Source organism: Dipteris shenzhenensis, chromosome 22 (assembly GCF_047967505.1).
Source record: "Dipteris shenzhenensis isolate YYH24624 ecotype China chromosome 22, Dip_SZ_1.0, whole genome shotgun sequence".
In the NCBI taxonomy this organism is placed as follows: domain Eukaryota; kingdom Viridiplantae; phylum Streptophyta; class Polypodiopsida; order Gleicheniales; family Dipteridaceae; genus Dipteris; species Dipteris shenzhenensis.
The window spans coordinates 52,524,994-52,548,557 of record NC_141617.1 but is presented as its reverse complement, the minus strand read 5'-3'; the positions used below and the strand labels follow the sequence as shown (position 1 = coordinate 52,548,557).

At 44.4% G+C, this 23,564-nt stretch overlaps 1 protein-coding gene across 2 annotated transcripts in view; it reads left to right on the top strand.

Annotated features, from left to right (window-relative positions):
* Positions 1 to 22,370, top strand: part of LOC147888276 (uncharacterized) — a 59,627-nt gene extending 37,257 nt beyond the window's left edge. For both annotated transcript variants that reach the window (XM_087393733.1, XM_087393732.1), the window contains exons 5-9: positions 7,673 to 7,987; positions 8,079 to 8,237; positions 8,397 to 8,549; positions 21,399 to 21,629; positions 21,737 to 22,370. In XM_087393733.1, coding sequence (XP_087249859.1) covers positions 7,673 to 7,987; positions 8,079 to 8,237; positions 8,397 to 8,549; positions 21,399 to 21,629; positions 21,737 to 22,334 — 1,456 coding nt within the window. In that variant the 3' untranslated portion in view covers positions 22,335 to 22,370. The remainder of the gene's footprint in view (positions 1 to 7,672; positions 7,988 to 8,078; positions 8,238 to 8,396; positions 8,550 to 21,398; positions 21,630 to 21,736) is intronic.
* The last annotated feature ends 1,194 nt before the right edge of the window (positions 22,371 to 23,564 follow it).

Genomic DNA, 23,564 nt, shown 5'->3' with positions numbered 1-23,564 from the left:
TGTACAACTGTACAGATTTAGGTCAAGACTGCGATTTTTTGCTCTTGACTTTGTTCGTACTGTTGGCAGTTGCACATCCGTTTGTGCCAATTCTGCTAGTTTTTGCTCCGTTTCAGTTGGCATTTTCTGCTATAAGCTCTTTTCCAACTCAGTTTTACTGTTTGGAGCTTGCATTTGCAGGACAGTCAACTGAGGCGACTTTGGGACTGTCAGATCTGTCCCAAATTTTATGGCTTTTGTGTACATTGATAAAAATTGCTACACTTGGGAGAAAAATTTGGGGCTTTTCCTGTTTTTGCCCTCCTTTTGATTTCCCTCAAGAAATTGGGGCTTTTGGCATTGGGCTGCACTTTTGTAGTGAGAGAGGAATTTGGCAACTTTTTTGGCATTTTCCCACTCAATTTCAGACATTTATTTTCAGCTGTCTGATTTGACAGAGTTTGGGGCTTTTGAGGCAAATGACAGTGTATTGCACACATTGCATGCTGGTACAGTGACAGAGCAGAAATTTTACTTTGTCCTTTTTTTGGCATATTATATTTTTTTTTGGAAATTTGGGGCTTAATGTCTTGGCTTCCTGCAATAATTACGGCATTTGCTGTTTTTCTTCTTTGCATCAGATGGGGCAGAATTAAATGAGTGTCCAGCAGTAGATGACCCTCCAGAAGGCTTTGGTTTGCTGTAATTTTACCCGTTCTTTCCCTGGTTTTTGTGATTAGCGACAAAAGTCTGATTTGCAATTTGAGAGGCAACTCGATTTGTGCGACTTTGCTCCTCTTGCAAGAGAAGGGAAACAAGCTGGTCGACAGTATAAGTGTTGGGATTGCCCATGGCAACCTACTTCAATGTAGTAGCAAACCCCTTGTAGGGCTCAGGAAGTCCATCGAGTGTCGTGGACACTACCTGAGCATTTGGAATAATTTCATCCACATTGATGAGCTGGTCTTGAAAATCCTTGATTTTTGTGATGTATGCATCCATGCTGTCCCCCTCTTCCATTTTGACATTCTCCTATTGCTTGCATAAGAAAAAAACACGTGCCTCATTGCGAACTCGGTAAAGGTTAGCCAAGATGTCCCACGCAACCTTTGATGTCTTGGAAGACCAAATGTGAGGAATGATGTTTCTTGACTGAAAAAGCAATGATAGAATGTGCTTGGGCATCTCTACCATCCCATCTGGCCTAGTTGGGTGTGGGAGGAGGGGCTGGAGTAATAGTAGAAGAGTGAGTAGATCTAGAGGTGGCTGTAACAACTGCACTAGCTGTAGCAGTAGTTGGAGTGGAAGCTACAGAGGGAGGTTGAAGGTCCGATCCTGAGACAATACCCCAAAATTTTTTGGCAACTAGCAAATGTTTCACCATGTATGACCACATGGGATGATTGGGTCCATCGAGCTTGTCCTCAGCGGAGAACATATCCATCCAATCGTGCTTCCCATTGCAATAAAATAAATCCTGAAGGAAAAATGCGTGCTCAAGAGTAGCTTCAAGGCTTTCACTGCAAAATGAGTTGGCTGTCCAAAAATGACAGGAAATGTCAGGCAGTGACCAACCAAAAACCATGTATCTCATTGCATGCTTAAAGTTTCTCAGTGCCTCCCCTTGCCCATGGTACCACAGTCTCTTGGTGAAATGACTGCTCAAACAATGAGCTAAATGCATGTGCTATCCCCAAAACTCTGACCTGCAAAACAATGTGTCTCCGTTCAAAGGACCCCCCTGCCTAAGATAGCTGTCTGGCCAAAATATCAGCCCAAAACAAGGGGCAAATGTCTGCAAATGTAGGCAATGATCAGTTGAGCTGTTAGCCTCCCATATGGAGGCTGCGTGCCTCAAATTTGACAGGACAACAAGCCCAAATCAAGGGGCAAATGCATAATATACTCAAATTAGCTGAATAAAGCAAATGCCACTGCAATGGACAGCAAATCTGGCAAAAGGCTCAAATTCTGAGAGGACAAATGTGCCAAAAAGAGGGCAAATTGGGAGGTGCCCCAAATTGTGATGCAAGTTGCAAATGTGACTCAATGTGCTGCAATTCCAAGCCAATGTCAATGTTCTTGCATGCAATGTCTACCAAATGCCCAAAATTGGCTAATGTCACTCCAAATTTCAACAAAACCGACAAAACCCCCAATTTCTGGAAGGGCAAAACTATCTAATTTGGGGCAAATGACCAAAGCCCCACATTTTACTGAAATAGAGCCAATGTGACAAAGTGTCCTGCATGTCATTGCAATGGCCTACCAAAAAACCACAATATGCTTGCCAAATGCAAAAATATCCAAATATGACTGCTAAAACAACAAATGTCAAATGTAATCACTCAAATAGAGTGGTTGGAGTGTCCGAGAACCTGCAATGTATCTGCAAAGTGCATAGAAGTCCCAAAATCGAGGCAAATGCACAATAGTACGGCAGGAGAGGACTCGTATAGTCAAAATCAAGAGAAACGTACGGCCAATGCAGAAGCTTGTTGCAAATGATACGGAATGTATGGCAAGTTTGATGCAGGCTACAGTGCAGGTACAGAATGTATGGCAAGTTGTATGGATGAGTTGCATGAAATGTATTGTCAATCGCAGGAGTTGTACGAATCCGTATGATTATACAGTGAAGCACCGTACGAACGATTACCACAAAGATTATTGTGCGAACAAATGCTTCAATCTGACGCAAGCTGAACATATGTTGTACGGATGATTCACGCCACTTGTAGGGATGCTCACGTGGGCCGTACAGATACTGAACGCAAGCTGTATGGACAATATCCCAAAGCTTACGATTGGTGATGGCTGATGCAGCACAAATGTTTGGCGATGGGCGTGATGCAGCACAAATTTGTATGGACGATGAACTGCCTGTAAGCTGATTCGTACAATTGTACGATGAGCAGGTATGGGAGCTGACGATGACTAGAGCGAATGAAAGCTGACTGAAGGTGGAAGTTGGCTGAAGGTGCATGCAAGGGGAGCAGGATGAATCTAGAACACTACTCTGATACCACTGTTGGGTGCAGGAAGCAATGGAACGGGAGTGGAGTGCGGGAAGCAAACAACAAGCTGGAGCAAAATGTAGTACTGCTCAAATGGATAAGGAGAAAATACAAAGGGATGGCCTATATGGCTCCCAAGTCAATCATATGGTTGACCAGTGAAGTCAACTCTATGAGTTGACCTGACCTACAAGGCACATAACGGGGCTAAGTGATAACAGGCAGGTCCCTAAGTGAATTTTTTTTCCCCTTGGGAGGACCTAATTGAAAAACGAAATTTCTTAGTAGGTCCTGGACTAAAAAACGAAATTCCTTGACAGGTGCTTTACTGAAAAACGAAATTCCCTGGCAGGTCCCTGGCTGAAAAATGAAACTCTCTAGCAGGTCCTTGATTGGAAAACGATTTCCTCTAGAGGCTCTCTGGCACAAAAACGATTGCTTCTAGAGGCTCCTAGCACAAAAACGATTTCCTTTTGGTACTTTTGGCAGCCTTGGCAGCTCTCAAATAGCACACAGACTGCTTTCGTAGTCAAAAATCAGCAAGGCTATTTGTTAGAATGGCCCTCGTGCAGTTTCCTAGCTTGTGGCCTGCCTCTCTCTGCCTTTCTTTGGTCTAGAAAAGTGTGATTTCGTCCTTTTTTGCTTGTTCCTCAAGCCAGCTTGCTAAACGTGGCCTCCAAGCCCAATTTAGCCAAAGTGATTTTTACCCCTCTCTAACCTTCAACCACTTGCCTTGGCCCATGGAATTAATTACGCTGAACTAGCCTTTTAACATTTAATTCATCAAAAGGCCATAAATTGCCCTAAGGTCTAGAATCTCACGTCTCGGTAACCCACCTCGAAAAGAGCAAATCACCTCATCTAGCCTATGTGAGAAGAAAGTACGGCGCGTAAGATGGTATAAGATCCATCGTGTTTTGTACGTTGTCAAATGTCCCAAAGCCTACTCACGTATGAGGTGAGATCTCATCTCGCAGCATCAAACCATGGGTTCTCAGGTATCTTGCCAGCTAGGGAGCGTGTTGTGAATAAAGTCTTGCATGGGAATGATTGGCGGCAACATCTTGAATCTCTTCTACAAGAGTCTCTGAGGCATTGGGTGAGGCCTTCATCATCTTCAAAAGGGAGGTCGATAACTCCTCCGTGTCTGGTGTAGCAGTGGAGATGTTGAATGCCAGGTAGGAACTATTAGCACCGAGTGTGGGTGGGAGGGGACTATAAAGTCATGAACGTGTGACACAAAGGTCGGGGAATCCATCAAATAGTCCACTGTAGTTGTCTCCCCACGATGTGTAAAACAAGTGGGCCCTCTATGTAACGGCCATCTCCGAAGGCCGTTGTATATGATCAAGTTGTGTAGTGCTCCCATCTCCAATAGATGTCGCCCGTACCCTGTCACATGTTGTGCATCTTCTGACTGCCTCACTATCCCAGGATCTATTGGGTCCATCTTGGGTACTCTGAGGGAGTTCGAGCCAAAGTCTAGTAGGCCTACTTATATGCTCCATGTACGTGCATTGAAGTCACTTAGGGGGAGAATCTTCCCCTGTCTAGAGAACTCTGTGATATTGTGTATCATCTCATATGGGCTATGTCCCTCTTTGGTGACTTCATGTGCATAGGATAATGTATCTGGGGGGAAGTAGCATGTTGCAATGAAAATCGACTGCGCGGTTGTATCAATCTGCATCATAGATATGAGGAGCCTCAAATGCGATCTAAAGGGAACTGCTACACCCCTAGAGCACTCATCCCCTTCATGTGAGCTAACTCCCATGCATATCCTGTCACTGTGAGTAGCCTTTCTTTGGACTGTCGTGTGTCTTAGTGTAAAAGACAACTCTCATGTCAGAGTGTAAGTCTTTGAAAACCTTGGATCAAAGCTAAGGGTGCCATTATTGTTCCACACAACCATGCTCAATCTATTATGTATCGTTGTCCCAAAGGCTTGACACCGTCATATGTTGTCTGCATTCCTTTCTCCTCTTTCTTCTTATAATCACCTTACCGTCTCTGTATGCATCCCACTTCCGTTCCTATCTTATTGCCATCATTGGGATCATCCCTTCCCTACTCTACTCTTGCGTGTAGGAGCATGAGTTTGTCATCTAGCTATGTCGTGGTCCCCTTCAATGTTGCCCTCATACTCATGGAATTGGATTCATCCGTTGCAGTCCAAAATCTTACCTTTGTTGGCCTTGTTGATGCGTCGGGTGAGAGAGAGAGAGGGAGAGAGGGGGAGGGGGGAGGGAGAGGGAGAGTGAGAGTACATTTTTGTGTATGCCTTGGCTTGTTGATATTATGCGATAAGCCGTATCTTAAGTAGTGCGTTGCCCTATGAGCTAGATTGTCCAAGCATCTATCCTCGTTTTTAAGAGGATGAGTTAGGGCATGATCCTGGATTCATCTAGTATGTATGCAAGGGAAATGCTAATACAAATTTATTAGTGTCATTCTAAAGCATTTTATTATGGAAGAATGACCTGGATCCGATTAGTGACAACACCATCAATAGCAAAGCAGAATTCTAGTAACGATTGTTACCCAGCCTCCCTTTAATTGAGCGAGACACTTGTCTTGGATGGGTGGTTTGGTTGGTCGTAAATTTAAGCTTTTATGGTTTAGTTAGCTTTACACAAAGATCGAGTTGGAAGACCTGAAGTTTAGAATTAAAAAGCTAGTGGTTGAAGTTTTCAAGCTGAGATTTGACAAAGATAGATGCAAAGTGCTAAAATTTGAGAAAACAGCCTTATGCTTTGACTTTTTGTGGCTAAAAAATAAAGATCATGACATAGGTTCTAAAAAGAAAAGATACACAAAGGTAGTAAGTGTGGAAGATGTTTGCTCTTGGATAGATTTTCTTTTAGATAATCTTTACATCATAATAGGTGATTCTTTGTTTCAACAAGTCATAGGAATCTCCATGGGCACTAATTGTGCCGTCTTTTTAGCAAACTTTTATCTTTTCACTTATGAATTTGAGTTTATGCAACGTCTTATTTCTATCAATACCTGCCCTATCATTTTACATAAGCTTAGTCAAGTTAGGCGTTTTATAGATGATTTATTTGTATCAGATGTTCCTAACTTTCAAGACTTTATGTACAAAGACGCTAGAGCTTTTTGGAAAAGGAATCTATCCTTTGACTCTTGTGAAGTGAACTGCACTTCAAGAGGGGATTCTTGTGTTTTCTTAGATCTTAGACTTTCTCAATCTACCATAGGATTAGAGGTTGATATATACGATAAACATGAACAACTTGAATATAGTGGTTTACACATTATAAAAATGCCTCACATTGACTCAAACATTTCTGATTTGGTAAAATATGGAGTCATTTCTTCCCAATTCCATAGATTTTCTCGCCTTTGTACAACTAAGGAGTCTTTTATCACTCATTATAGTAATTTGATCACTTTACTATTACACAACAAGAGGTATAATCCAAGGAAAATAATGAAAAAAGTTTGCACATTCTTAGATATGAAGTCTTTTATCTATGGTGTATTGGCCTTAGGTATGTTTGGAATGATTGAACATAAGCTGAAAACAAAAAGCGGGGAGCTGAATAGCCCGTTTTTCTTTTAGTTTCAAAAGAGAGCTTGTTTGAGTATGCTTGTGCTTTCTAAGTTAGAAATGTATTTTTGCCTCTTTGTAGAAACGATACATAAGTGTAAAGGGCCATTTAGCTTTTTATGTTTTAAATAAGAGAGAGAGAGAGAGAGAGAGAGAGAGAGAGAGAGAGTTTCTAGTTGTTTGAAAGATTTTGTTTCTTGACTTGCTTGCTTATTTTTGCTGAGTCACCTGCTTCATTTCTTCTTTATTTCTTGTATTCATTCTCTTTTGTTTTTTTGACGTATTGCACTGGGTTTGCCCAAGAGACTCCGCGGGTCTTTAGAAACCTAGTATAGCTGCTTATGCTTGGGCACTGATGATGACATAAGTGTTGCTTTGCTTGTTGAGTATGTCTTCCTTTTGTTTTTCATAAAAGTTTTTGTTTACCTCTTTTTTCTTCTCTTTCATTTTCTCTTTTATATTCTTTGTAGATTTTTGATCTTTAGAACAACAAAAAATTGAAATTTGTATGATTGGACTTATTCTAGTCTTACAAAGGTATATATTTAGCTAGCTGATATGGTAATTCCTACTCTTTTGTACCCTTTTCAGTATTTTGATAGTGCACTATGTGCGCATTGACTAGATTGTGCCAGATAGAACGTTAATGGTGTCAGTAGAATCTTTTGTTCTGTGCTGAAACTGTACTACAGTACAATAAATTTTTGCATCTTTTTGAAGTTATTAATACATCTCTTTCCTGAAACAGTCTTGACTAAGGTTTGCTGAGAAAATGGTTTGTGCATAAGAGCATCAGCAATTTCCTAAGCGGGATTTCTACAAAGTGCAAACAAGGTCAACTGTCTAGATTGTTTACAGTGATATTGCCATTACTATTACAGGAAAACAATCAGAAGCCTCTTAAAACCTGCAAGTTTTGCATAGGTTAGTATATGAATGGGAAGTATTGGAAAAGCTGTTTTGAGCACTTATGTTGTTATATGTACACAGATTTATAATCTGCAACACTGTCTTTCTTGTGGTATCTTTATTTGGAGTGCTTGCAAAAAAGGGTTCTTGAATTTATGGTTGTTGAGGTCCAATATATTGAACTGTGCAGATGGTCTAATTATGAAGATCCATTGGTTGAATATGGACCATGGACAAATGTGGAAGATAAAAGGCTTTGGAGTATTGCTCGACAGCACAATCTTTGCAATTGGGACCTTATCTGCGAGAAATTGGGCACATGGAGGACTATTGCTCAATGCTTGATACGATATCAACGTAGTCTGAATGCTAGCATCATGCGAAGTTCTTGGACACAATCAGAGGATGAACAGCTTCGTGCAGCTGTGGAGCTATATGGTGATCAAGATTGGTCAACTGTGGCTGCAAGCCTTGAAGGACGCACTGGCTCCCAATGCTGGAACAGGTGATTAATATCTATGAAGTTTCATTATTATGAAGGTATGCTTCATGTCAGAGGACTGTAATGATGTTTTTGTGGGATCTCTCTCTATCAGGTGGCACAAAATCCTTCATCCTATGCGACAGAAATCTGGCAGATGGGATGTAATGGAGGACAGACGACTGAAATTGGCTGTATCTGTATATGGACCGAGGATGTGGAAGATGATTGCTTCCCATGTTCCAGGTCGAACTGAGGTTCAATGCCGTGAAAGGTATGCAAGATACTTATCGTGTGCTATGTGACTCAATCCATGCATGGAGGCTTTTGAATTCAGTATTACCTGGTCCTTATCATTTGGGGTCCATGCTTTTGAATTCAGTATTACCTGGTCTTTATCATTTGGGGTCCATTGCCTCCCATTTTTTGGCAGGTGGTGCAATGTACTAGATCCTTCTTTGGAACTAGGAGAGTGGACTGAGGAGGAGGACAAAAGGCTGGAGGAAGCCGTAATAAAGCACGGGCAGCACCACTGGTCTGCTGTGGCTAATGATTTAAAACCACGAACTGATAATCAATGCTGGAGGTATGCTTTTCTTTTTGGTCCTGCTTCATTGCATCTTTTTGTCAAAGGTCCCAGAAGACAAGTTCTCTCAATTATGTAGCAGAAAGTGTTCACTTACTGCTACAGGTCTAAAATCCAAGGATCCAGTAGGCAAGTTCTCTCAATTATTTAGCAGAAGGTGTTTCACTTATGATTATCTGCTTGCTGCTTGTTCTTTCCTGGAATTTTCCCTAGTGTGCACCATCTTTGGGCATTTGTTGTTTTGAGTGATTGAACCCTTACTTAATTGAACGACTTAGAGGATTCCACCTGTTTGGGGAAATAATCTACATTTGATCCAAGCATAAATCACAGTTGTTTTTGTGATGGGGCTGAAATAGCTGGTCGTGCTTTCGCTGTTGTACTGAATCTATTCCTATAATTCAGATCGGCAATGTTGACAAAAGAGGCCAACTGGAATTCTTGGTTTGCTGCATGCTCTCTTCCTTAACTTAATACCTTTTTGAAGATAGTTTCTTCTACATCCTTATATACATCAATGGTGGTAAAATTCCTTTGTCTATGCAGGATGGAAAAAAGAAATACCTGTCTGATGTATTTCATGTCCCAAATATCACCAAGAACCTGGTTTCTGTTGGTCAAATGGTTGAGCAGGGCTTGCAGGTCAGATTTAATCCTCATGGATGCTTTGTTGAGGATATGAAAAATAAAGGTCACTTGATAGCAAAAGGGAAGAAGAAGTGCAGGATGTTTACGTTGGATGCGGACATGCCTGAATTGAGTGCAACAATGTTTGCACATGTGCCACGGCCTCCAAATCGGCCTGCTCTACCTCTGCCTCTGCCTCTACCTCTTCCAGCATTTGAGTAGATTTCAAGAATGAAGTACAAGAGGGTTGTTAGCATACAACCCTACGGTGAGTCAAAATTTGATTGTACCATTAACTCAACCACTAACTGTGGTTAGGGGAGAAAACCTCATAGGAAAATGGTGCTCCTAACCCTCCTAATTAATTACTACATTGGCCACTGTCTTAAATAGTATAATATTTTCAACAACCATATGCGTTTACGTGCGTATGACCACTTTGATTGCCGCGTCAGCTGCTTGCAAAAGTCATAGATGAGGATAAGGCCAGCCATGGCAACTTGCATCGGCCTGAGGTTCTTAATTCTTAACACAGTAGAGGTATCACCTAGTAGTGTGATCACTTGGAATACCATGTCAAGCTATAGTGGGGATATCCCAAACTCAGCTAGAATGATTAGATGTGGGACAAATGGCTTGTTGTGGATCAACCGTGACAATACGAGAACTTGCAACCTCTCCACTCGGACACAGTCTATCTCTTATAGATCAGGCAGCGAGCAAGGACTGCCATACAGGCCGGCTTGGCGGACCAGGATTCAAAGAGAAGAGACTTGGTTCCACGTGTTAGAAACATGATGACAGTCAGAGAGAGAGATAGACTAGGGAGTAAAGAAATGATAGACAAATAGAGAATCCATGATCATTCATCATCACTAAATAAGACAAGTCAAGTACAAAGCCGTATAGGCTACACACTCACACACCTGCACCAAGTGCATATGGGATAATTCCCATGCTGACACGTGGCACTCACACATGACTCACACATGAACTAGTACTAGATCTCCTAGTACTACACATCATACATCATATCTCACACACACTCTTTGGCTATGATATCTTCAACACCCCCCTTCAGAGCAAAGAGTGTGACAATACTGCAAAGAGCTAGTCTATCTATCCAACACCTCTCGTGTGATAGCGATTTATCAATCAGCTTGCGACCGGCAAGGGCAAACCATCACTTAACATCCCCCCCTTTCCTCTGAACTGGGTGGTTAATACCATCGAACCAAAGATAAAGACTTTTTTTTTGGGGGACAACCCAGGGCAGAGTACATCTTATTGACTCCAAATACATTTAGTTTAGAGGGACAACTCAAGGCTGAGAACCTTTATTGACTTAACACAAAAAACACATACCATAGAGGGCCTAGAAAGCTCAAGAACCCCTGTCATAATGCTTCTCAAATGAGAGGCCATGAACCTCAGCTATACCTGCTTGTATCTCCTCAGGGGGCTCTTCAGGTTCAGTAGATGTGTCGTAAATATTCTGGAGCTTGTTGAGTGTCTCCTTGGCTGAAGTAGTGAGGTCAATATTTGTTAACCAACCTCACACCAATAAGCGCCAATGTTTTTTCATGCTGTGCATCCCTAGCTGAAAGTGGTGCTGATGAGTCGTCACCACGAGGACGAGGCTCCATAGTGTCAAACTGAGGTAGCAAAGGCAGCAAGCTGAAATAGATAACCAGCTAATAAAGGATCTGGTCTAAGGCTCTGAAATGAATCAGCAGCTTGAGAAATGCTTGAATAAACGTGTCCAGTAGCTGGTGGATGCCCTCGGGGGTTCTAAAATGCAAACCCTAATGGAGAATCAGCAAGAATACTCCTCGCAATAGAGAACTGAGTGAACCCAAATCAAAGGGCAGCAAGTAGATGCCCGCAAACACAGAAATGAGCCAAGGAAAAGCACTTGTGGGCGTGAGGACTGCTCTAGGTGCTGTAGCAGGTCCAAAATCCTCAAAAATGGTAGTTGGAGGAGCGCCATATGCAAGGATATAGCTCCAAGATGTACAGGTGTACCAAAATGCACCAGCAGGTCACCAAGTGAAAAGTCGGCTATTATAGAGGAGTTAGAGGCTATGAGCAGCCCCGGAAACGGCTCTGTTGAAGGCGGTTCTGCAGCAGCAATCCCAAAACACTTTGAAATGCAAGAGTAGCTCCAATATTGGTCGAAAATGCCTCCAGAAGTGACGAAATATTGCAATGAATGCCCACTAATGTTCGAGTTCTTTCGCAACAGCCTGCAATTCCTAAAAACGGGAATGGAACAGCTTCGAAGCAGCTCGTGTGCAAGGCGTTTTAGGAAAATGTGCCAGCCACCTGGAAAATGTGCCAGCCACACATGTAGGCACTTGTGGCTGTTAGGTGCCGACCAGCAGATAGAGAAGGGGAGATTGCACCAATTTTAGCTCCAAGAGGCTTGGATGCTGCTCCCAGAGACTCGAACAGAGGCGGCTATGAAAGGCAGGCTAGACGGTTAAATGCTCATGAAAGGGCTGCAAACAAAGGCGAAATGAGGGCAGCAAAGAGGGCGGCTGTGCAAAAACCCTAAATGAGTAGAAGGCAGCTGAAAAAAGATGGAAATGAGGCTGAACTGAGGCGGAAATGAGCGATCAAAATTAGGGTTAGGGTTAGGTTATAGATGACATGGCAGGGCGCTATGGCAGGTTGACGTGCTCTGATACCTTGTTAGAAACATGGTGTGAGTGAGAGAGAGAGATAGGCTCAGGAGTAAAGAAATGGTAGACAAATGTAGAATCCATGAAGTCTTTCATTCATTCGTCATCAGTAAATGAGACAAGTGTAGTACAAGCCGTATAGGCTACACACACTCACACACTTGCACGAAGTGCATATGGGATAAGTCCCACAGTGACACGTGGCACTCACACTACTAGATCTCGTAGTACTACACATCACACATCACATCTCACATCACATCTCACACACACTCTTTGGCTATGATATCTCCAATACGGCAATCTTGAAAATGAGAGTGAAAGCACTGCGTCTCAAGTCTAGCAAGTGCGGTCTATCCCTTGCTCAGTCGGTCTTGCATCATTGGTCGCATCATGAAAATTAGACTAGAGAAAAGAGCCCCAAATATGCGTAGGATGTGACGATCTCCACCACTAGTAATCCGTCCAATGTGAACTACTCTTTGTGCATGGGGCGGATGTGTTGTGAGAGAGAGTGAGAGTCAAAGAGATAGATAGAGAGTTCTTACATCCGGGTACAAAGTGGGTGCTGAATGACTCATCAGATGTCGATCAGGGATCAAACACATGCACGAATGTGAGAGAGAGAGAGAGAGAGAGAGAGAGAGAGAGAGATTTTATTAGAGTCTTCGGAAGATAGATGGGTCTATGAGACTGAAAGAAAACCTGATACAAATCATAGTAAGGGTGGAGCTACTAAACGAGCATCATTACCCGTGTTGCGTCCTAAGTCTGATCATACATAATGAAATACATCTGGGTGTGACAATGAAAAGAAAAAAAGATAGGAGTGGAGCGGAATCCTCGGTATGCCATGTCGCCCTGTCTGGTGCATAGCCGGTGATGGGACGCTGGCGTCTGTCAAGGGGTGTTGTGTCGGTATCTTGGAGGAGGCTCGACGCAAGACCAGAGCCATCGTGACTCTCGTGGGATGTGTCCCGGATCTAAACAATGACGGGAGGTCCCCAGAGTGATCTGTGTGTCCCCTCGATGCCTCGTGTGTCGTGTTGTGGTCGTCAGGTCGGGTCGGGTCGGGGTCTCTGTCATGTCTGCGGCTAGAGACTGGATGATCAATATCACTCAATGGGAAGAACTCTGTGATCCTGCTCTTAGAGGTGTCTGGTGGTGTGGCCAAGCCCCGTTGCCTGAGTAAGTACTCTCTGTGTTGGACCTCCTTGTGAATGAAAGCCGCTAGGCATCTTTGATCTGGGTAGGCAAGGAATCTGGAAAGGAGCCCGAAGTCGTCTATGAAGAGACAGTGGTAGCGACCTCGGATCTCATAGTACATTCGGCATCTGAAAATAAAATGCTCCTCTGACTCAACCTCCTGACAGTCGCACAATGTGCATATGCGATGCTCCCTAGGGATCCCCCATTAGGAAAAAAGGGAGCTCATTTTGGGGCCCTGTAAGAAATTCACTATTTTCTTTTTTCTCTCTCTACAAAAGCAAGAAAATATGGATACTTGCGTGAGAAATGTCAGTGTGAAAAGGAATAAATATATTCTTTCACATACTTTACATTCAATGTTCATATAAGAGCAACACTTTTCTGTGCAGAATTTGGTGATTCTAACACCGTAGACCTCCTCCAGAACGGCCCAAAACCCCAAAAACGGCACTGGAAGCGTTGGAATCGGACATCCGGAGGCCCGAAAACGGCCAAAAAAGGCCGAAAAGTGGGATTTGCAGCAAAACGCGATCTGGTACCTTTTGAAATCTCAAAAGGTGCCAGATCGCGTTTTGCTGCAAATCCCACTTTTCGGCCTTTTTTGGCCGATTCCAGCGCTTCCAATGCCGTTTTTGGGGTTTTGGGCCGTTCCGGACGCGTCTGCGGTGTCAGAATCACCAAATTCTACACAGAAAATAAATTTTTAAAAGATTCAAATTAGATCACCTCATTAATGTGACATGCTTCTACGAACATATAGTACTATTTCTTTTTCTTATTTTCATATTCTTTTGTTGAATTTTCAACGTTACGTTGGCCCACTCCTGATTGGTTGAGAGCCTATTTTCTCTCTCTTCTAAAAGGCCCCAAAATGAGCTCCCTTTTTTTCTAATGTTTGTTCTGTCGCTCTCTATGCGGAGGCGGTGTGATGATATCTGAAACTATGCGATGGAGATCCGAAGTGAGTGAGGCATGTGAAGCTTAGAGTACCCCGGTGGTGTGATGAATCCCTCCTCCGAAATACGAAGACAGTGATCTGTGTAGAAGCTCAACTTCATTGGAAGCTTCCTCGGCTCCAACCAGGTTCTAAAGGTGTGTAGCTGCAGGAGATTCTCTCGAATGACCTGGTTGGTGTGTGGCCCAGATCGGGATGGTGGGAGTACCGGAGGGGCATCCAAAGTGTACTAAAAAGAAGATATCCTATCGATGTGAAACCCCAGTCTCACAAACCATCTGTGAGTCAGTGCATACCAGCCTCGCTCGTCTCCCTCTGCTGTCAACCTCATGGAAAAATTGAGAGCCAACCATGGCAACCTCTATCTCCCTGATGTGCAGTCCCCATATGATCTAACCCGGTGTAGATATGTGATGGTCTAAAAGGCTGCATCTAGCTGGAGTGGAGAAGCACCAAACTCGGTCTGAGTGATAGTATAGATGGTTTCCCCTGGATCATCCGTGAGAGCATAAGGATCTGCAGGCGCTCCATCCGTGTCCACTCTATATCTGACATGTCAGGTCCCCAACAAGGGCTGCCATATATACCGGCTGGTCGGACCAAGGAGTCGAAGAGAAGAGCCTTGGTCTGAGGGTCTTGGAGCCAGTGAGGCGTTTCCCCTGCTCAGTCTGGCTTGCATCGCTGGTCTTATTGTGAAGATCGGGCTGGAGAAGATGACTCCCAAGTAAGTGTATGAGGATACGATCTTAACTGGTGACCCACCGAAAGTGAACTGCTTCCGGTGCATGTTTGCTCGAGAGAGAGAGGGAGGGAGGGACGGCGGTTTATTAAAGTCTTCGGAGATTTGATGACCTCCACCGCTAGTAATCCGTCCAATGTGAACTACTCTGTCCATGGGGCTGCGTGGGATGTGTTGTGAGAGAGAGCAAGAGTTAAAGAGATAGATAGAGAGTTCTTACATTGGGGTGCTGAAACGACTCATCGGATGTCGATCAGGGATCGAACACAACACATGCACGAGAGAGAGAGAGAGAGAGAGAGAGAGAGAGAGAGAGAGTTTTACTTCGTAGGAACAATCCCAAGGAGCCAATTCTGACTCATTCGAAGTCGATCACAAAGGATCGAACACAACACACACAACGACACAAACCAGAGCCTCAACCACCAAGACCCACGCGGGTTTTACAAAACTTGATGGGGAAGGATGGCGCAGAGAGAGAGAGAGAGAGAGAGAGAGAGAGAGAGGTATTAAAGTCTTCGGAAGACCGATGGGTCTATGAGAGTGTGAAAAGTTTGCTACAAACAAGCTGTGAGGGTGGAGCTACACAGAGAGAGAGAGAGAGAGAGAGAGAGAGAGAGAGAGAGAGAGATGGGTGGGTTATTAAAGTCTTCGGAAAACCGATGGGTCTATGAGACTGTGAAAAGTCTGGTACAAACGAGCTGTGAGGGTGGAGCTACTAAACGAGCGTCCACACCAATGCAGAATGCAAAACATACAAAATGATAGTACCAACTACAACATAGTCGACTACATATCAATCTCATCATCATCATCATCATCATCATGACATCAGGGTGGGTGGGGCAATGGAGGCATAAAATTGGCGATAGAGTGCTGTTGTCTGCTCATGGGTGTGGCCCTGTGACATCTCCTGGTCATAGCTCTGTGCCTAACAAGGGATATAGTAACCCTTGTCGGTCGGGCTCCGCGGCTCCCAAGTGTAATCTGCCCGTTTGTCTGAGCTGTCGAGTCACTGGCTCTGGGTCACGATCATGTCGAGGCCTCGTATTGTGGGGGTCAAGGTTAAGATCTTCAATACATCTCGAGCCGTAGGAGCAGTTCATGTTTGATGGGTCACTTGTTGAGATAGTCTCGTCATACATGTATCATGGGGTTATCTTCTCCGGACCCATCTTCACTATGAGACCCGCGATGTAGGCCCGCTTGGACAGAGGATATGCTTCATTGGCCAAACTAGAGAGGCAATGCTTCCGCTCACACTTTCAAGATCCATGGACCAAGGAGCTGCTTTTGGACTCCTTTGTCTACCCAACGGGGATGTATGGCAATCCTTGCTGGGAGCCAGACTTGTTGAATATAGAGTGGGCTCGTGTGGAGCGGCTACAAGTTCTCATGCTATTGTGGGTGATTCACGGTAAGCCAACCGTTCCTCACCAGATCATTCAGGATGAGTTTGGGTCATCCCCATTATAGCTAGATGCTGCATTTCAAGTCATCACGTATCTGTATCAAGTCAGGGAGTACGGGGATTACACTTCTGAACGGAGCAAACTACCATGGCTAGCACTGTCCTCCTCTGTGGCACTTTCAGTAAGAGGTGACCAGAGATGCTGGTATGCACACACAGAGAGATGGTTTGAGCGACTGGGGCTCCACATGGATAGACTCCCTTCCTTCCAGTACAGTATAGATGCTCCGTTTTCTCCCCTCCTGTCACACGAGGTCAACCCAGTAATCCGTGAGGAGCTTTTATAGCTACAAACATTCCGGACCTGGCTGAGACCGAGTGAGCAAGTAATCCGTGAGGAGCTCTTATAGCTACAAACATTCCGGACCTAGCTGAGACCGAGTGAGCTTCCAGTGAAGCTCAGCTTCTACAGAGATCATTGCTTGCATATCGAGGGTTTCATTGACCCACCAGGATACACGCAGATCCATTTACCCCACTCAATGAGGATCTCTATTGGGTAGTTTCAAGTCTCTTCACATAGACTTCATATCGAGAGCTGCAGAGCAGATGGCCTACCCAAGGACAGACGCATATGCACATTATGTGACTTACATCAGCTTGAGATGGAGGAGCACTTCATCTTCACGTGTCCTGTTTACTATGAGATCCGAGGGCGTTTCTATTGCCTCTTCAGAGACAGCTCTAGGGTTTTGTCCGATTCCTCTCCTCCCCAGATCTGAGATGCTTGGCGGCCTTCATTCATGAGGTAATCAGGTACCGCGAGAGGCTACTTCGATCATGGAGATAGGAGGAGACCTCTTCCTTGGTAGATCCATCTTAGACCTCTATCACGGAGTTCTTTCTACCAGATCACAGGTTTTACCAAGGTTGACCCTCAAATCATGAGACACACAAAAAAACTGTAGTGTGTCCAAGTGTCTCTGGAGCCCCTTTGCCGAGGAAGACAAAAGTGCCACGTCATCTGCATACAGCAATATCCGGATCATAGTGCCAGCAAGAGAGCATCCATCCTCCCCTGTGTCTGCATCACTGTCTCGAGCTTATCAATATAGAGGCCAAACAAGGTAGGTGATAAAGGACACCCTTGTTTGACCCCAATAGTGCTCATGATCTTATCTGTCCACTCGGACCCTGCCTGGACTCTGCATGAGACTCTCTCGTAAAGTCCCATGTATGAAGAAGAGTCATGGTGTGAAAGATGGCATCAACCTGGAGAGGGGTCATGGCGAACTCTTCTTGTATGATTTGATGGGGGACTCAGAGCTTGCTCCGAATCATCATGGATCTCATAATCACCTGTAGCCTCTCAAATCTCTTGCACTTTGTTACTGAAATATCACACCCCTAGAAAGGTGTTGCATACATGGCAGTCGGTCTCACCAGCGTGTCAAAAGACCAACCTTTGTCTGAGGGTCCTGGAAGTGTGTTTGGAAGCACCGCCTTTCTAGTCGGGCCAAAGCACCCCGTCCTCGTGTGAGTCGTGCCGTACTTGCATGGATCATCGTGAAACCTGGCCCGGTGAACACTACCCCTAAGTATGTGTAAGATTGCACTATCTCCATTGGTTCGTCTCGGTATGTGAAACTATGGTGGCGGGACATTGCTCACGATGTGTTGAAGATTATAACCTTTGTTTTCCCAAGGTTAACTGTCAAGTCCCTCTCTCTGCAGAACATCTTCTAGAGCCTCTAGATGTTTCTGTAATCTCTGTGCTGAGGATGATATGAGGACTATGTCATCTGCGTACAGCAATATCTGCACAAGCAGGTCAGCCAGAAGTGAACCCTCTCCACTTAGTCAAGTAATCTCATCGATATAGAGTCCGAATGGAATCGGTGAGAGGGGGCAGCGTTGTTTCACTCCAATATTGCTATCAACTTAGTCCGATAGACCTCTTGGGGCACGTATCCTCCCTCTGATAGATTCATATAGACTCATGACCCCCCAGATCATGATCTCTGGGAGTTGCAACTCTTGTAAACTTCTGATCAGGCGAGAACGTGGAACAGTATCAAATGCCTTACGAAAGTCTATGAAGCAAGTGTCTACTTTATGAAGCCTTGACTTCGCCTCTTCAATGATAGCCCTCAAGGTGAAAGTGTGGTGCAGAGTGGAGTGTTGTCTCCGAAACCTGCCTGCCCAAGGGCTCGCTACCAGTGGCCCTCTGTATGTTTACTGATCTCCCTCTCTATTACTGCCATACTGTTGAATCTGTGACGGAGATGAGCGACTTTCCCCTCCATCCTGTAGTAGGATCTCCCTCGCAAAAGGATCCGACCACCTCATCCATCCTATATATTAGGAAAGCTCGCTTCTTATGACATGTCACTTGGCGTGAGATCCGTTGTGCCTCTGGTGAAGTCAAGTGTCCCAGTACTCGCCCACGTGTGAGGTGGGCTCTCATCTCTCTATACTTGTCATCAAACCAGGGATTTTGGGGCATCTTCCCATCTGGGACACGTGCAGATCGAGTCGTGGGAAAGGATCTGGTGGCAACATCCTGTATCACTAAGACAAGGGAATGTGATGCATGTGATTATCGTCCAAGTATATTCTTGTTCCTTTCAAGGTTAATTCGTAGTTGCACGGATACATTATCTCCTATGAAATCCAACATGTAGTTGGTTGCCCGTAGATCAGTGTGAGCATATTTGTGTTCATGGATTGCTCTCAAAGCACTAGAAATACCAAAGAAATAGACAAAGCATGCTGACTAAACTACCTTGCCCGTAGCCTAAAGAGTGGGGAGTTCTAGTTAAAGAGTGGTTCTTCACTTGGATCTGTGGCCTTAACCCATCTCATATATGTTCCATAGAGCTATGGGAGACCCTCATGCTCATGAGGGTAGACCTGTCCATTGCTATTCAGAGTTCATTATAAGGGGTCTCGTTGGAGCCTCAACTTTGCCAACTCTCCATGCTGTCTTGCATGTGAGGTTGACTCCCATCTTAGTGAACAAGGCTTTGGCATCTGACATAGAGGTATCTCCAATCGTTTGGCCTCTAACCAAGATGTTCAATGCCTTGCTGCTCCTCTTTTCTTCCTCCAGAGCCTTAGAGATGGTCTCTTTCTTGGGGGCTGCTGCATCTTTCTTGACCACATTCTTCCATTCTAACATATGAGCGTTCCCTTTGCTCATTTGCTGTGTAAATTTAGCATGTTTTCCTTGGATGGTTGTCTGCAAGGCTGCCATCTCCTTATTGAGCTTCTCATTCTCAAGTTTCAGTTCTTCCATTGCCTTGTGCCTCTTCCAGTAGCTCCTTGCATGCCTCTTAGTTGCTGTAATTCTGTTCCCATAGCTTGCATTTTGTCATTGAGGCTGGTCTTTTCAGTTTCCCACGCTGCCTTCTCCTTCTCTCACTCATCCTTCTTGTTTCTCTCCTTTCTCCATTCCTCTTGCCTACGCCCTTCTTGCTTCTTGACTTCATTGAGTGTCTTGTCAATATGTGCTTTCTCTGCCATCAACACCACATTGGTGGTCTCAAGGCTGTCTACTTTCTCTATCAAAGCCATACAAATTGTACTAAGGTGAGTAAGAAGGTCAGAGGTGTTTTGGGTGGTGATCCTGCCATGTAGGCTGTCATTGCACTTTCAAGGGCTTTTACATAGCCTCGTGTCGTCATTCCAAATGGATGGAGCTGTTTACTGTTTATTGGATATTCCAGAGATGGAGAAACAAGGTAGCTGCTGCTCTACTAGTGTACCTTGGGATCTTTAGATATGCTGGTACCTTTTCCCTGTCCTTCTTGACCCTTTTCAGGATTGCATTGTGTGGATTTCTGTTTTTCTTGTCCTTTTGTGCGCTTTCTTGATTTTTTTGCAGGTATTGGAGATGGTAGGAGCGATGGAGTGGAGGCCTGGGCTGTGAGAGGAGGTGTGGGAGAGCTTAGAGGCTCTAGCAGCCTACGGAGCCAACACAACCAGCCTACGCAGGGCCTATATGGCCTGCACTGCAGTAGGCGCTGCAGCTAGGGGTGGCGCATCAGCCCCTATGGCTGCGTTGCAGCTAAGGGCGTAGCCACCCTTTGGGTGGCAGGGGGTGGCACATGGAGTGTTGAGGGTGGTGCAGGCAGCACAAAAGGCACCTACTCGAGCCGGGATGGTGCAGGGGGCTGGCGCGACAGCCAGCAGGAGCCCACGAGAGGACGAAGTAGGTGGGAGGAGAGGGAGGGGCTGGGCGGGGAGGGAGGGCTGGGCTCGGGGCTGGGATGGGAGGCAGGGAGGGGCTGGGCTGGGGGGGGGGAGAGAGAGAGAGAGAGAGAGAGAGAGAGAGAGGAGAGCGAGCTGTGTCAGTGAGCCATTGATATTTAAGGTCTCTTTGCACAAGAGTGAGTTTTCTAGGTGCTTCAGAAGTGTGTAATAGGGATGACTAGAATTTTTTTTCGCAGTTGGTGTGCTGATGGTATTCTTAGCAGTTTGTTTGCACTATGGACAAATAAGTAGTCTTTTGTGAAACCAGTTTCAGATCTCGAGTTGTGCAAATGAAGCAACTTTAGAGCGGTTTCTGCTGCATTTCATCACACAATTTGTCAGCACTTTAAAACTACTTGCATAAAGTAAACTGTCAAGTGCCAATCTTGTGTATTGCGGCTTGAAACTCTTTATCTAAGCACAGGTGCTTCTGACTTGCATCTTCCTAATGTTTCTGCAAGTTTTAATTGACTGTTCACTACTCCCGCTTTTTTGCCTTGGTCAGTCATCTTATCCCTCCCCTCCTGACTGTTCTGCCATTGGAAATATCAATAATGTAGCATTTGAACATAGCAGTTCATTGCTACACTACATGCCATATTAGGATGGTTCACCAAGGTGCTTTTGTTGATTTTGTAGTGCTTTGCTCAACTAGCTTAATGCTGTATATTTTTCCAAACAGACTACTGAGTTAAGGGTCATGCGTGTTGAAAAGTCGGGTGAATGAGAATTTACACCCCCGTAAATTCTAGATATGACTAAGGCAATAAAGTATTGATAAACAAAAGTTTATGCCAAGAGTGTGATTTCTGATTTCGTTCTATTTTAAAGTTTAAGTACCAAGGAGTGCACATGATGTTCCATTCATAGTATACACCATCCAAAGGAAGTGGGGTTGAGGCAGCAGCTACATTTAATCACTTTTACTTTGTTTTGGCTCAAGTGTCTCGGTTTCTTCCCATTTTTGCAGGAGATGGAAGCATTTACATCCGGAACATGTTGTGGCATTTCAAAAGGACGTCCACATTCACAAGGTTGCTCTTATGGGCAATTTTGTAGGCAGACGTAAAGAAAGGCCCAGGCTAAGCCCAAGTGATTTCATTCCTGAACCACGTGCATGTTCTGATACCGGTGCAGCTTTTCCGAAGACGTGTAAGGTGGACAGGGGCAGGAAAAGCAGGCCTAACAGAAAAAGTACAAGGTAAGCCAGTACGTTTTCTGAATGTGATATTTTGGTGCGTTATATATGTGACACCTTACATGCATAGCAGAGGTTAAATGATGTCTAGGATGTTTTTGTAATGGCAGGCCAGGTAAAAAGCCAAGAATTGAAAGAGCTGATGATGCAACAATTAGAGAATTGTACTCCATAGCTAGGAAGGTCACACCAGAGTATTCAAAAATCCGCCGCAACGAACGCATACTGAAAATGAAATCTGCGAGGGCTTCGGGCAGAATGCCATACTGGAAGCGGCCCACAGAGAGCAATAATGGAGACCTGGGCCTTAGAGAACCGATTGAATTATGCAGTGGAGGAAGCAAACCAGCCAACAGCTTGACTAAAAAATATGATGGAACTGCTGCTTTCTCCAGGCTTATTCATGAAGTTGCTTGCTTTTGCCATCGAAATCATGGCCTTAACAAAGGTGTCAAAAGTAACCCATTACGAATGTGTGATCAGAAATGTCCAAGCATGGTTTCCCTCGGAAGCTTACCTGAGATTAATGCTGAGGATCAGATGAAATCAGGAACTTACCCAGCACATTTGAATTCTGATGCTGTTAATCATGCTATAACAGATCAAGATTTGACAATTGCTAGAGATGAAGAAGTCAAGGCAGCTATGAAGGCTATTTTATCGTGGCCTTTCTTTCTGGGTTTGCAGGAAATGTGGAGAAAAATATAAGCAATTTGTGTACAAACGGACATCTCTCTCTCTCTCTCTCTCACACACACACACACACACACACTTTTTTTTTTGTAAAATCCAGTGCAGTGTATTTATATTGTCATAACTTTACAAGAGGGAAAGTCTCTAAGATGGAGAGTATTCCACAGATCAGAAGCATAAAAAGAAAAGCTCAATGCAAGATGCATGTATATCACCCTCATGGCAGGCATCATATAAAGATTGCCGCAATGAGGCTCTAAAAGATTCATATGACTTTTGAAACTGACGGCCCCAATATGCCAGATTATGCTCTTCCCAGATTGTCCAAAGAGCCCAATATCTCACCCATGAGAAAAAGAGTGAGTATTGAGATAAAGGCGTCCTAAATCTGCCAAATAACAAAAAATGTTTCCCAAATGTGACTCGGGAAACGGAGGCGAAGATGATCTGAAATTTTTCCCAGAGGTTCCGAGTAGACTGGCAATGCCAAAGCAAATGAGGGACAGTCTCTGAAGGAGCATGACACCGTAAGCAAGTGGGTGAAGCAATGTGACGTTTGGCAAGTGTGATTCCCACTGACAGTGTGCTGGTCATGCATCTCCAAAGAAAAAGTCTTTGTTTCAAAGGCATTTTACACCTTCATATTAGTCGGAGATTTTTTCGCCACCATGAAAGGGGCCACCTGATATGCCACAAAGTATTAGCATATTGATGAATCCAAGGGGCAGACTGAAGAAGCTTGTAGACTTTGATGGAGGTCAAAACAGGCAGAGGAATAGGACGAGAGCATGTAGCAGAGGGGTATAATTGCCATTCCATGAGCCTGTTTGTGTCAGCCACAGGGGGAATAGGTAGAAAAGGGTGCAAGAGATCATCAATTTTCTTCCATATCAATCTGTGATGCATTCCCAATGCATAAGTGGCAGTGGCCTGAGGAAAAGATAAGACATGACCATGATCATCTACCACGTCATTGATGTATCTGATTCCCAATTTCATGAGATTATATGTCCTAACTGGTTCTTGTAAAGCAAGTGGGGTGTCAAAGATGGCACTCCAATGAATACTTTATTTTCTCATTGAGTTTGAACCCGAAAGTATCAGGAGCCCATTTGACTTTAGAAAGCACTTGTTTCCAGTCCAGTATCAGAGCAGTAGAGAAAGGGCCCAAGAATCTTCCCTATAAATCGCCCAATGACAACCTCCGCTGTTTTTGACGGAAAAAGATATGAAGCATAGTCGCCT